At 37.5% G+C, this 15,550-nt stretch overlaps 2 protein-coding genes across 2 annotated transcripts; both read left to right on the top strand.

Moving 5' to 3' along the window:
• The first annotated feature begins 600 nt into the window (after positions 1-600).
• LOC130546488 (RING finger protein 225) lies at positions 601-3,264 on the top strand. Its single transcript, XM_057321781.1, has 2 exons — positions 601-714; positions 2,272-3,264. Exon 2 carries the CDS (start codon positions 2,341-2,343, stop codon positions 2,911-2,913), a length of 573 nt encoding a protein of 190 aa, XP_057177764.1. The 5' UTR covers positions 601-714; positions 2,272-2,340; the 3' UTR covers positions 2,914-3,264.
• A 4,915-nt stretch (positions 3,265-8,179) lies between these two features.
• tor4ab (torsin family 4, member Ab) lies at positions 8,180-11,294 on the top strand. Its single transcript, XM_057326114.1, has 3 exons — positions 8,180-8,473; positions 9,970-10,321; positions 10,397-11,294. Exons 2-3 carry the CDS (start codon positions 9,992-9,994, stop codon positions 11,204-11,206), a joined length of 1,140 nt encoding a protein of 379 aa, XP_057182097.1. The 5' UTR covers positions 8,180-8,473; positions 9,970-9,991; the 3' UTR covers positions 11,207-11,294.
• Positions 11,295-15,550: the final 4,256 nt, after the last annotated feature.

The raw sequence follows: 15,550 nt of genomic DNA, 5'->3' as shown, positions 1-15,550 counted from the left end.
AATAAAACAGATCTATTTTCCTCAGACACAATGAAGCCGCCGATGAAGCACCTTTATTTGACTATTATGTAAATGTCGAGGTGTCAGAACAATTAGTTTGGAGGAAATGTTTTTTCTGCGTATTATCTAAATTAAGTTCAATGAAGGGGAGATGTTCTCGGCTCTGTTTTGTTTTGCATATACCAAAACAGGAAATGGAAACTTCTGCAGAATCGTGTTTGTATCTTACACTAACTAAAAAGTAAAGTGCTACTGTATGATTTTTTGCAAACCATGTCTTACCTAATCGATGATTTTATAATATATAAAATATTGTTACATTTAAAGAAACACAATGGTGTTGGTATGGTACATGGACAAGTACCGTGTTGATGCCATGGTTTATGGCATTACCGTGTGACGTTCATGGTACGTCATCGTACCATGGTAGTACTTTTCTTATGAGGGCCTTTTCAAAACCTTACTTTGAGAAGAGGTTTTTGGCATCGTCTTCACTCACTAAAGTGTACCAATTTACTTCATTTTTACCTAATACGCATTTTGTTTTCTAAGAGTTCTTTCTGTTTCTCTTCTCGGCCTGGCGAGTTTACACGGCTGGCCTGCATTTGACTACACGCTCTGCGTTTCCTCCTGCCCGCTGCTCCAATATTCAAATCTTGCCATTCTTTGCAATACAGCAGTGGAGAGGGAGACTAAAAAACACGGTCAAAAATAGTTGAGTATTTGTTTTGTTTTTTTATGTAAATCATGTAAGGAAAAGTTTGGTAGATGTGCAAAGGAAGACCTAGCCTGCAGATGTACAGGGAGACGGTGTGAAGAAGCGAGTTGACAGCAAAGAAATCACTTCTGTCTGAAAGAAGCAAACTGCTGTCGACCGGGAAATACACCTGTGCAGAAGACGTGTGAGTGATTGTGGATTTAACTTTGTATATTGATATATATTACAGTGATGTCTAGATACAGTGTGTATTCAGACATCCATTTTGTTTGTCATGTATTGTCTTTAAACAGTATCAACATGTATGAGTTGCATTATGGGATAGTTTGATGTAACACTGTTCCCTAAATATTTTAGAAAATATTTGGCATGATAAGATCAGATTTTTAAAAAGTTATAGGTTGAACGTGCTCAAACAGAGTATAAATGCATCATTTTGTCGCCCTTCTTAAGGATTTTCTTAGTAAACAACTGATAAATATCATTTAAATGACATTTTACACATTTAAGTGTTCTACCAACTGAGCTACAGGAACAACAACAACAGAATAATAATATGAAGGAATATATTTAAAAAGTACATATATTATCTGGATATTTTCACAACTTGAAGGCATAATTGAAAGGGATTCATATAACCAAAATGGCACAATTTTTAGTAATAAAACTACGTTACATTTATTCATCTAGCAGACTCTTGTATCCAAACTGATGTCAGGGGTATTTGGCATTTCTCAGTATTTAAATGCAGCATACAGTATGATGGACTGAGGCTAAACTCAAAGGTCATCTAATGAACCTCTAATAAAGTCATCTAATCTTTCTGCCCGTGTTATTTGTGCCAGCAATGGAACGACCTGCTGCTTTGCATAGCTTTGATAGAAACCTATAAGCATTTCCAAGGCAAATCTGTTTAAAAACACATCCACAGCATGCTTGCAATGACAAATAACTCTTTACTGCCTGCCATATTCTGTTGAAATCTTTTGCTATTTTTTATATGTTGCTTTTGAATAAATGGATTTTTCTGGATGGCCATAGATGGACGAAAATGCTTTTTGCAGGCAGATGGTGTAGTTCTACTTGATTGCTGGAGACAAAACGTTTTTACAGAAAAAAATGCTTTAAACAAGAAATTGATGTTTGCCAATGAGGTAAGAAAAATGATATTCTTTTTTCTTAAAAATTACTTTTCTTACCCCACTGGTAAGCTACTGGGAAACAGAATTTCTCACCCTCGTGTCGATCCAAAACTGTATGGCTTTCTTTTACCTGAAGAACAAAAGAAAATATTTTCAAAACCAAACAACATTGGCCTCCATTGACTCCCATTGTGTATATGGACACAAAACCAACCATTTCTCAAAATATCTTCTTTTGTGCTCCACAGAAGGAAAGTGTCATATACAGGTTAAACAACACGAGGGTGAATAAATTATGACAGAATTTGTATTTTTGGGTGAACTATCTCTTGTTTTGAGAATGTTTTGTATCGACAACCAGACAAGAGGTTCGCCATTTCAAATCACTAATCTGTTCTTGTTCTTCTCCAGGTGTGCCACATCACCATGGACGCTGAAGATGCCCATTGAGTTTCCTTTTTCTCACATCCTCCCTTTGTCATGGAGCCTGACTCGAACGACATCTGTGACCCCCAAAAACCTGGCCTGGATGATGAAGAGACCCCTGATCTGGAGTGCGTCGTCTGTTTCTGCCAGTTCAACAATGTCTTCAACACACCTAAGGTACTCCAATGCAAGCACACCTTCTGCCTGGAGTGCCTCGCCCGGATGAACGTGAAGTCCGCTCAACCCAACACCCTCCAGTGTCCTCTGTGCCGAGCGTACACCCCGTTACCCGACCTGGGTCTTCCCAAGCTCGCAAATGACTCCACGGTGCTGTCCTACCTGCCGGCTACAATGCAACAGGTCTACAGCATCCGTTTTAACCGGAGTAAAGGCAAACTGCAGGTGAAGCGAGCGCCCAGCTCCCAGCCGGCTGTACCGCGGACCATCAGTCAAACTCTGGATGTCGGGATCCCCATCGGTGCACAGCAAGATGGCAACAGAGAGAGATCTCTGCTGATTACAGTACTGCGGACACCCATGTGCAAAGCTTGTATCATGAGCGTAGTGGCGATTCTGGCAGTTACGGCTACTATTGCCATTCTCTTCCAAGTGAACAAAAAATCTTGATTTTAAATATAGCACTATAGCCATAACTTTCCATTGTACAACATTCGGATGTCAACTACACTTGAACAAGAAACAAACAGGATGAGCAGATTTTCAAATATATTCGTATTTTTGTTTGTGTATATTTTGAAGTCTATATTATAAAATGGGTGCTTTCGACTGTACATTTTGTGATACTGTACTGTAAAATCGCACATTATATTAATGTGAAAAGTCGCTTGGCAACAGAACTATTATTTGGCAGACCAAATTCTTAATATTCAGATTATTCGTAAAACGATTCATTGCGATTAATCGCATCCGAAATATAAGCTTGTGTTTACATAATATATTTTGTATTCATAAACACATACTCATACATGTATACATATTTAGGAAATATTTACATATATATAAAGTCAATTATATATATAAATGTTTATTAATTTTATATTTTTCTTAAATATATGCATGTACTGTATATGTACTGTAAATATAAAATTCTACATATACAGTACACAGATATATATTATGTAAACACAAACTTTTATTCTGGATGCAATTAACCGCGATTAATCATTTGACAGTACTACATTTAACTGTAAAAAAAAGTCATTTTTTTCTTTTTCTCTATTATAAACCTGAGTACATATCATGTATACATTTAATTTTAAAACATATTTTTTCTATTAAAATCACATCTTCATGAGATTCCACAAAAATGTTTACATTTATAGACGGTTTCAACAGCAACAACAAATGTTATGTGGCCCAAAGAATCAATAACAACCTGCAGCAAAGAATCAAGGCCCTGTAGAGTAGATTGTTTTATTACAATTTATTTAAAGTAAAAGGATAACATAAATTTAATATAAACTGTTATATTATAGACCAATAAACAAACACAGACCGGAAGTTAACTTTGGGCCAGGCGCGTCTGTCCGATGAAACGTTTACTATTACGGTGATCTAAAAAAAATCATCTTGTGACCAACCCTTCGTCTCTTTGCTTTTGCTTTCCTCTAGCTCTGTGGTTAGAGCATGGCGCGAGCAACACCAAGGTTATGGGTTCGAATCCAGGGATTGCGCATACTCGGATACAAATGCTTTGGATAAAAGCGTCTGCCAAATGCGTAAATGTCTCGCATAATATCCGTCTTCAGTAGTTTTCAAAATTAAAGTTAGTCCTATATGTTTCAAATCGTAGTATGATAATTCCATATTTACAGGGTAGGTGAATTAGCACACAGCACAAGTGTTGTGTAGGGGACACTACCCTGCCCGACCACCAGATGGCGTTCTGTCGCAAAATTTCATTCATAAACTTTGCCAGGCTTCAATAACGTGCTGCTGACGCAATGGAAAAGTACAAGAGCCTCCTTGGACTCCCTTGCCTTGTATGGATGACAAAACCAAATAAACCAGTGAAATCTTACAAACAGGGAAATTTATTGCTGTGTAGCAATGACTTGACTTTAGAGGATGTGATGAAATTAATTAAAAGGAAGTTAAGTTTGTCATGCATTTTTTTCTTGGCCAGGGGGAAATATGAATTGTAACTGGACTTTTCTGAATGGAGAAATCAACAGTCAATATTTAAAAAGAAATGTATAAAAATAGCACATACAGCACAAAGGATAAAGTTTTTTAAGGGGCATCACAAACTAGTTTATAAGCCGCCGCGGCGTGCCAGTTTACTCTGCATTACGTCAGATATCCACAGACATATACTGTACATCAAAATGGAATATGTCAAAATAAGACATCTAATTGTGGATTGTGATGATTTGAATGTGTGGTAGAAAGATACGTGTTTGTTTTAACTGGTCACCAGTGCTTTGAAGATGCAGATGGTTAGGGATGCACGGCGAACTGTGATGTCATAAGGCCCCATCACGTTTATATGACACATCTTTGCCTTTGTATTTTTGTAGCTCGTGTGCGTCATATGGCACGGCCGAGGCTTTAGGAGTGAGGCCAGCCATTTCAACCATTACAAAGAGGGAATAACAGTAGTAATCTGTATATTTGTGTTACTATTTCTGCTCTGCCAGGTCATTGTGTGTTTGTGTATTAAGAGAACTATATATGTCCTATTGTTTCTATGCTTTTGTGTTACTTGTGTAAGAGACAAAGAATGTGAAAGTGTGTGTGTGTGTGTGTGTGTGTGTGCGTGCGTGCGTGCGTGCATTTAATATGTAGTAGTTTGGATGGTTTGTACGGGCCTTTTTTTATAACATCGTTACTAATATTGTGAAATATGTCAAACACACATTAGTAAAGGCTCATGCTTTGCCCAAATCAGATTTTACTTGAAATATGGCAACAGATTTGAGGTTCAGATTTAAGGATTAGGGTTCGGGACAGAAGCCTGAAAGCAATAGGTGTCTATGAGATGTCCTCAGTAACGCAGTGAAACAAATGTGTGTGTCTGGTTCAGCCAACCAGTCTGGTCTGCTTACGTGCGTCCTTCATGGGAACTGGCGAGAGTTTTGACTGTTCACTTTCTTTGTTTTTGTGAAGGTCTGATTAGTTTTGACTATCCATGTGTGTGAGAAAGAGAAAGAGTTGTATATTTGTATTTGCGTTCACTGCTGAGTCCATCTAAAACATGCCATTTCTATCCTCTCATATACATGAGTGTAAAAAAATGATTTCATGATATATAACTGCCAACTTTTACCGTGTTCATACGGACATTTTTTTTCCAAAAAATCCAGTAACTCTTTGTTTCATCATAAGAATGCTGTCTGTACCTGTTCTACTACCCGTTTCTTTGCTACATTAGCAAATATGAAAATAAAAGCCTTATTTTGTCTTTGTTGTTTATGTAGTGAACAAATGTCTTGGCTCATTTTAAAAGGTACAAAGAAATAAAGACATCACAGGTGTTTCTTACGCAACGTGTTGTATAAATAGGCGACATAACAAAGCAGAATGCCTCTCATTAGTGTACAAGTGTCCAGTGAGGTCAATGCCAACATCACTCACCACAAACAAACCACAAGTTAGTCAGCAATACTCCCACATACCATGAGACCTGATGTCTACCTTACAGTGCGTGAGTAATCCCCCCCACCCGCCTCAAGCAATGTTATCAATGTCAAATAAGGGCAGGACCAGGGTCACAAATCCACCAAGTCTTGGGCCATGAATGAAATTGTATATGAGAAAAATGTTCTAGGTATTCAAAACGTGAGGGCAAAAAAATTGTTATCTTACATATTATGATATTTATATTCAGCCACATGAGTACCTCTTGATCAGATATTGTTCTTTATTTACACATAAATTTATATAAATATTTTATTTTTTTATTGTGTAGCTAATATAAAACAGTTTTTGAAACAAACAAACAAAAAAAATTGCTTTACATATACTAAATTTGTAAACAGAACCACCATTTTTTGTGTTGTTTTACAACACCGTCGAAACGTTTAATTTACGTTTATATTTTATTTATATTTATGTTTTACGATAAATCTAACAAAATGTTGTGATGTTTTTGCTTAAAATAAAAAAAAACATTTTCCTTTTGGGTAAGAAAATAATTTAATTAAAAAATTGTGGTTTGTGTTTAATATGCATTATTTACAGACACTTGTGTATTTGATGTAGATTTGATTTTGATAGGAGTTATGGTTCGGATCAAAAAATGTTAAAATGTTGAAATTTAAGCACATCACATGGTCAAAAACAGGTTTCACAAAGATAAAATACGGCAGTGAAAATACATTTTAGTGATCAAATATTGCCTTTTAATAAAAAGCTCATTTTTCAAACTGTCTTAGTAAACCAAACACACAATGCATTTCTGCTTACGTTTTTTTTATCTTATTCTCCAGCATTCGAAAGCAAACATGAACATACACAAAAGTGAGCGGGTTGCTAGGTTAATTTATTAATGTCCCTATGACATATGCTGACATAATCTGAAATTAAGGTGGAGTTGTTAATCACAGAAGTAGGCAGGTCTGTACTGTAGCCACTGCCTGTTTTATATTACTATAGAAACGAAAAACAAAACCCAAACTCCAATGGTAAATAAATGGCTTTTTAGTTGTGATTTATGTTGAAACTGTTTAGGTCTAATTTTGTTTTATTTTGTGACTGATATCAGAAAAAGGGTAAATAGTAATGGCATAACATAACTGAGTGCAGCTATAACTTCAAACTGCTGTCATGTGATGTAAGTTTAGCATTAAATACTAAGTATTGTAGATTTAGCATTGATGTGACAAGTAGTCCGTCTTTGCTCTTGGTTGGGGGTGGAATTGCCTGACCTGGAGCTGGGATGGTCAGATGGTCACTTTGCTCTTGGTTGGTGATGGGATTGCCTGAACTGGAGATGGGATGGTCAGTCAGTCCGCAGGCTCTCGCAGGAGGATGACACGGGATGTTCAACTAGAGCTGGCGTAATCTCTAGTTAGGGATGGGCATATGACGAATGAATTAGACTGAAAATAATGCAAAATAAAACAGCTTTCTGTTCCACTCACATGAGGGGTTATGTAAATGTTATTTAGACAATTTGTGAGCAATGTAGAGAGATGCCAGTTTTATACTCAGTATTGGGTTATCCATTAACTATTTTGTGAACCTTACACCCAATAAGATGTAAGGGAAACTGATAAAAAACCCTGACAAGAAATGTATGTCACAAATACATTTCACAGATGTCACGAATTACAATTAGCCTATATTTAAAAAATGTTATTACAACATTAATAACATTTTTTGTTATTAATCCCCCCACCAAGGAATACCTTTACGGTCTTCACGAAGTTGCATAAAGTCCACTTGCTATTTTTTTAGAAACCATATCTGCCAATAAAGGCTCAATCCTTGTAAATGAATCACTATATTCGATATTACATGATTTCAGTAAATAAACTTGAGATCTTGAAATATAAAAAAATAAACTTTACACATACATAGAAGCAACATTGACTGCTGAATCGTATGTAACCAACGCCGCCATATTGGAACAGGCAAAACTGCATATTATACAAGAAGTTCAACGGGACCTGCGTTTTTTTCCGTAACGTTATATAACAAACACTAACGTTTACATTTGTCGTCCGATTGAAATAGTTTACGATCTACGCGGAGTACAAAAGCGTTGTCTTTCGTTGAATCTCAGTAGTTAGACTGGAAGCTTGCCATAAGTAACGGGTTTGACCGTATGTACTGTTGATATTGATGCTAACCGTAAGCGCTTCCGCGGTAAACGCGATTTGCCTTCAAAATTCATTCGTTGATTTATTAAATATTTTACAACAGATCGTCTACTTTACAACTTTTCACTAAACTTATTCTTCTTATATCCGCCTTATAAATCCGGTTTTGCATATTTTCATGTGACACTGGGAAAAAAGAAGGATGAGACATGTGACAGATACACGAAAGGGTGGAGCGATAAGGAGATGGAGATGAAAGTGAGACCTCAGTGAGCAGGTGTGAATGTGTGCACATTAGAGACAGACATATCATCATCTACTTCATCATCCTCATAAAGAAAACAACTGATATTCCAGCACGTGGAAGCAAGGAAGACAGACAGCCCAATGCAGCTTTAAAGGTAGCAGTCCACCTCAGCTTTCTGAGAGCCTGTTTTTGTTTAGTTGAAGCAATGTGCTTTTCGTCTGTGTTGAATGTGTTGTCACACATGATGATGATGATGATGATGATGTTGCAGCCGACCACACTTTTCTGCAAACAGTGATGTAGCGTATACTGTTTAAACATTTTTTTTTAAAGTTTGATTATCGCATTGCTGTCAAATGTTTATGGGTCGTGTCTATCGTTCATATGATTTACTACAACTGTATATTATCTAATGGACTAAAGTTTGCCATAGTACTTTTGGGCAGCTATGTGTATTTCAAAAACAAGTAACATTTTATTAAATATTAACTGTATTTGCACTGTGTGTGGTACATGTCCATCAGCTTCCTGATGCTGTAATGCAAAGCGTGAGTGTATGTTATGCAAAACATTACCCTCATCCCCTGGCCTTACATGTGGACAAGGAAACAAACTCATACTGTATATTGATCATATTTTAGGAAAATATATGATGGCTTTGTGTCATCCTGGCATGCAGTTTGATTCATTTGCATCTGAAATAAAAAATATGTTTTCTAAGGATAAAAATGGTACTTGCCAATGTGAAGGTCACGGCTAAGAAAGATTAACTGTGGGTTTTAAAAAGTGCTGTTTTTGTATAGCCAGTTTTACTACAGATGTCCTGGTTATTGTAAAACTGTAGTAAAACATGGTTAATTTGTGGTAACTATGGTTGTACTAATCATAACAAATAAAATCCCAAAAGATATGGTTACCATAATTTTTATACGGTATAATGGTAGGCTGTTGGATGTGGTTACTAGGCAGTTTTGAGTATTCTGACATTATTCTGTGTATGCACTATTAGTTGAAATAGTGAGACCTAACTGTGACCTACAATTAGTGTGCTGTGAGTTATTTGGAATGAAAGAAACAACTGTTTCATATTAAATATAAATATTTGGGAGTGGATATACTGTACATGACCTGCCGTAGAAACATTCTAAATGGCTTTGCAAAGACTTTGAAATCCATTTACAAATTGCTTATAACATTTTAAAATGCAATTAGAATGATTTAGGGTTAAAATGGCCTTTAGGATTCGTATGCCCAGCCTTAAGTTTTCAATGCCTTTCAAAGGTTTAAAGTCTACCACCAACTTCTACAAACACGTCTATATGGCTGCCAAATCCAACTATTAATTATAACGAATTATCATGTTTTTGCCAAGAAATATATCAAAATGTCACGTTAACCACTGGCACGTGCAGTATAATTTTCCTGTAGATTTCCTCAAGCTCAGATGGTAGAACATTAGCAAGGCCAAAGTCATTAACGTTCATGCATTTGGCAGATGCTTTTATCCAAAGTTCATTCAAGCTGTACATTTTTCTCATCAGTATATGTGTTAAGTGGGAATCACACCTGGAATGCCTTGTAAGTCACTCTGGATGGCATATAAAATGGCAATTTGATCTCTCTTGATTTGATCTTCTGTGTTTCTGACAGTGTGGATGGTTAAAAGGTTCCAATGGATGCTCAGACTGAAAATGAAAGAGGTGAGCAAAAGGAGACGGCAGTCAGGCAGAGCAGGTCTCTGCTCTCCCCACAGCTTAAAGCCATGATCCAAATCAAGAAGAAATACCTGAAGAAACATCATACGGATCACGGCTCTACCTCAGCCAGGCTGGGCCTGAACGGCTCAAACTGCATGATCTCAGATGGCCAACCTAAGAGGCCTAAGAGGAAAACCAAGCGTCGTGTGCTGTTCCCTAATGACACTCTCATGTTCAAGCCGAAGAAGGAACGCAACCGATCGAAACATTTCCTGATCTTCTTCTGCATCATCATCTTCCTCCAGGTAAAGTCTACCTTTGTTTTTTGTTAAAGATGAAGCCTGTATCCATGTGACCTTTTGCGAAATCCGTTCTCCCAGGTCTACAACGCCATCTTGGAGGATGATACTTTGAAATACGACCTTGAAGGTTTGGAGAAGACATTACACAGGGAGGTGTTCGGTCAGCGGGAGGTGCTAGAGGAGCTAATGGACCACCTGGTAGATTACCTGTCCACCTACAACCACCAGCAACCCCTCGCCCTGTCTCTACACGGGCCGTCTGGCGTGGGGAAAACCCACCTGGGTCGCCTGTTCGCTCGCCACTTCCGTTCCGTGATAGGCGACAAGCTGGTGGTGCAGTATTTTTCCAAGCACCACTGCCCCCTGCAGGAAGCAGCGCAGCATTGCGCCTCCAAACTGGTCAAGCGCATAGCCGAGGTAGTGACTCTAGCCGAGGAAGAAGAGCAAATTCCGTTCTTCATCCTAGATGAGGTGGAACTAATGCAGCCTCCGCTGCTGGACGCTCTGAAGTCCTTTCTTAAACCAGATCAGAAGAATGAGTTTCTTAACGTGGTTTATGTTTTTCTAAGCAGCCTGGGCCAAAGGGAAATAACAGCTCACGTCCTGCAAAACGGCTCGATCGCTGGAGCTCATAAATCGCTTCGGCGTGCCCTGTCTGGAATCCATCCTCTGTGGAAGGACCCCGCGGTGAAGGTTGTTCCTCTGTCTCTACTGGAGCGTGAGCATGTGATCCTTTGCTTTTTGGAGGAAATGACGCTCGAGGGGTTTTATCCCGACATCACTCAGGTAGAGACACTGGCGGATGAACTGGCCTATCACACAGCGGCTGGAAAGCTGTATGCGAAGACCGGATGCAAACAAGTTGTGGCAAAGGTTAACTTGCTTTAAACGAAATCCACTTCATAGTGAAGCGAGTTAAGGATGTGAGCATTTCTGTCATACAGTACATTTTTGTTTTTTTACATCTTACAGGAAACTCTGTCATAGTTGTTAGATTCACATGACTCTTTCTTCTGTGAGAAACTGGGCAAATAAAAAATTACCACAATGCATGAGGACAGAGGCTTTGAGTTATGAGAGGGATGCAACATCACCAAAAACCTATAACAAAGGTCTATACGTATGACTCGTGCACAATATTTTAGTTCTTCTTAAACCACACGATAACTTTGTGTGCACTTTGTGTGAATTACACAGTTTAATAATCACATCTGTGAACGGATCATTCTGGGGTTATTTTTAATTAATAACTCATTAAAAAAGATTTTACTTAAAGGAATGGATACAAATTAAAAGATTGTTCATTAAAAAATTTTCACTACACGGTTATTGTAGCCAAAAAATATTCCGCAACAGCGATATTATTGCGATATGTAACTAAATAAATTATGCCATCAGTTAAACTTATCTTTAATTTTGTTTATTTTTGTGGGGGTTTTAATGGGTGTTAGTTTACGGTATTACGATATGTGAATAATTACCACGGTTACCGTGATTATGATGTCATGGCTATTGCCAATATACCATATTGTGACACCCCTACTTTAAAATATCTACTTTTGTGTTGCACATCAGAATGAAAGTCATACAACACGCGGGTGAGTAAATTATTTGGTTCAAATAATAATCTGGAATTTCTTTAATTTAAACAGTTTTTGTGCTGAGGTATTAAAAGGTCCAGTATATGAAATTTAGCGGCATCTAGCGGTCAGGTTGCGAATTGCAACCAACAGCTTACTCCAGTCCTCCCCCTCCCTTTCGAAGCACTACGGTGGCTGACACGGGGCAGAGATGTCGTCACGTTTTCGCTTCTTTGCCGAAGACGACAACGTATTTACGAACCGCACTTTGTAGAGCAGTTTGTCCGTTTAGGGCAGGGGTGTCCAAAGTCAGTCCTGGAGGGCCGGTGTCCTGCAAAGTTTAGCTTCAACATTAATCAAACACACCTGAACAGCTAATCAAGGTCTCACAAAGCAGACTAGAAACTTCCAAACAGGTGTGTTGAGCCAAGTTGGAGCTAAACTCTGCAGGACAGTGGCCCTCCAGGACCGACATTGGACACCCCTGGTTTAGGGCTTCTGTAGAAACAACATGATGAATTCCATGTAAAGGGACCCACGGTGTAGATAGAAGTAGCTAAGGTAAGAAAAACATAATGCTTCATTATGTAAGCTCTTTATACACCTCTGAAGACATAGTTATGTATATTATATATTGCATTTCTGTCAATAGATCTTCCAAAAAATCACACATTGGACCTTTAAATTGTGTTTTACCTCACATGTAAGTATGTACACAGTGTTATATAACTCTTACTTTATTGAGAATATTCTTCATCGTTTAAGTTACGTGCAAAATTGCAGTATATTTGTGTTTGGTTGCTGGTTGTAGTTTGTTTGCTGTGTTTGGTAGTTTAGTCTTGGTTTCACCCTTGGAGACAACTGTGTGTTTGTGGTAAATGTTCCCACACAGATTTTAATACCAGACCATTTTTTTACATTGTGGGGACATTTTTAAAATATAAATTATATCATACTAAATAACATAAGGTGATAGAATATAGACTTTGTACAGTATAAAAGTCATGTACTGTATGTCTATGAAAAATCACTATAAAACACGAAAGCACAACATCTGTGTGTGTGTGTGTGTGTGTGTGTGTGTGTGTGCGTGCGTGCGTGCGTGCGTGCGTGCGTGCGTGTGTGTGTGCGTGTGTGTAGAGAGAGACTGAAGCTTGGTTACCACCACAAATAATTTTGGATCCCAGTTACAAACCCCACCTGCCTACAGCCTCTTTCTGAATAACAAGATTCTTTTTAATCGCTTTGAGACACGACCTAAAAGCTCATGTCACGCGATTGCCATACGCACACATGCAAAAACACGCATTTATAAATGAATCTCTGGCGCTGCTTTTAATTTATGTTGATTAAAAAAGATTGAAATGCAGTTATTCCGTTAAAATTACAGCAAATGTCTCTGTTAATAAGAATTTGAGTTATATTGTGTGTCATGGTCATTAAAAAATAGCTCCTCATTGGTTATATGTAGAAGAGCTATGACTTTTTCACCTAGCTGCTATTCATATCACACTTTCCCACCTTCCTGCTGCAGATGAAGTATGCACATGCCGCGGGGAGGTTAAATAATATAAGTATCAATGTCGGGACATGTATAATCCAGACATCTGAATTTACAGACAGCTCAATTATGTACTGTGAATGTCTTGGTAAAGCAATTCCAGAAAACGTCAAACTAGCCAAAATTGCTGGAACTCATTTTTCAACGGTGTTCGATGAATAAAGGCAAAACAGCAAGAGCGACCAAAAAACGAATTAAAAGAAAGATGAAAAGAATGAAGGTTTTATCGGGTGTTTGATCTGTGGGTCGCGTGCAGCTATCGTGAGGAAAGACTGAGAATGAAGGTGGAGAGCGGGGCCGGTGCATTCTTCTGCTTTGTGGTTTAGCCCACGACCAGACTAAGTTTTCCAAATCTCTATACCTTCCAGCTATTTTACTCCAACAACATCATTCAAAGCACGAGATCTTTACATTGCGGCCTTTATGTGCTTTATAGATGCACTTTGAAAACGCTGAGTTGTTTTAACCCATGCTTTTAAATGAACTTTCGAATTATTATAATTATAATTAAAGTGTACGCACTTTTGCTGCATTGTGGAATTGTTTTTTTCTGTTCAGATTCATGAGATTCATGGTGTCATGAGAAAACTGAAGCAACCCGGATAAGAGCTTGCTTCATAATGTCACTGAAATGACGAAACATCCTATTAAAATGGGAACTGAAACACAGCACCAAAAATGGTCAAATAATGCATATTTTTCTGAGCTAGAGATGAACTTGTAATGTAGTTTAGGCCTTTCCCTTGTACACAAATGACTTTACCACTTTTGCATAATCGGGGGAAGGAGAAAGTTTTGAACAGTGATTTATTTATGTACTTGCTCAATAACTGATTTTTCTTTCATTTTAACTATACAAAAGTTATGGATTGTAGATTTAAATGTCCGAATTTAACTCCACACATACTGTTTGTATGGCCGATACCCCGAATATTGTGACTTGTTGCAGGAAGATGTGCTTTTGTACGTGATTGGGCTCTTAATTTTTGCACAAATAATTGCAAGAATTATTACAGAATTATTGCAATGATTACATAGTAATTTTCGTTTTTGTTATAGTTTTTATGAGAAGGTATTTTGTTAAAAGTTATAGATTTTTGCTGTAAATCGGTTTAAAGGGTAAAGTATTATATGTATAATTTTATTGATATATGAATATTCCATATGTACAGCCGTGGAAAAAAATAAGAGGCTATTCCAAATTTTTATTTAATCAGCATTTCTAGATGTATTGTGGTCATTCCAGTACAGTGTCTGTTGAATTTCAACGACATAAAGTCATCCAACAGCAATGTGAGAGACTGACAGCATGACAAGACACGTGAAAACTGTGATCAAAAATCCAGGTTATCACATAAAAAATAGATATTTTTACACTTACGTACAAATATGACTGTTTTGATGCTTAAAAGTGAATATGAACTTGTTTTCTTCGCAGTATTTGAGGTCTGAAAAAATACAGAGCATCTTGACCTGTTTCTCCAGTTTTTATTTTCTACAAATAAATGCAAACAATATTTCTAAGTAGTAAACAGAATTAAACAAAAAATATTATTTTACCTAAACGCATACCTATAAATAGTAAATTCATAAAAGAAATGGTCTCTTTAATTTTTTCCCTGTCCGTATTTTTGTAGGCTATATTGATTTTGTTAGCAGCACAAAGGTCATGAGTTTGAATCCCAAGGAGCACCCATAAAAATTAATACTTATGAATGAACTCCAAGCATTAATGTGAACGTATTCTTCAGGGATAGTAGTAAGTGACCGATGAGTAACGTCATTAAAGAGTGATGCGGTTCTTACCATAAACACTCCTCCACAAACAAGCCGGTCACCAAGTGGAAATCATTCCTGCTTATAGATCACGCGACCCCCATCAATCAAAACCTACATCCTGTTAAACACTTTCTGTGTGTGGGTTCACAGAAGCTCTTTTGTTGGGTTCAAAAAGTTCATCTAAACCCAACAGCCATGTCATCAGCCTGAGCTGGAACCTAAACCACACTCGCCAAAGTTCTCTAATAACCGTGTCATTTGAGCAACCATGAATATACATCTTGAGGTTTCTATACTGTGGCTGCAGGAATA

Source organism: Triplophysa rosa, linkage group LG2, assembly GCF_024868665.1.
Source record: "Triplophysa rosa linkage group LG2, Trosa_1v2, whole genome shotgun sequence".
Lineage (NCBI taxonomy): Eukaryota > Metazoa > Chordata > Actinopteri > Cypriniformes > Nemacheilidae > Triplophysa > Triplophysa rosa.
Note: the sequence above shows the minus strand (reverse complement) of the source record. Positions and strands in the feature narration are given on the sequence as shown.

Bases quoted from the DNA above. Each gene is read 5' to 3' on its own strand.
- LOC130546488 (XM_057321781.1), top strand. From the start codon at position 2,341: ATGGAGCCTGACTCGAACGACATCTGTGACCCCCAAAAACCTGGCCTG.
- tor4ab (XM_057326114.1), top strand. From the start codon at position 9,992: ATGGATGCTCAGACTGAAAATGAAAGAGGTGAGCAAAAGGAGACGGCA. The intron at 10,322-10,396 runs GTAAAGTCTACC...CCGTTCTCCCAG, and splicing joins GCATCATCATCTTCCTCCAG to GTCTACAACGCCATCTTGGA.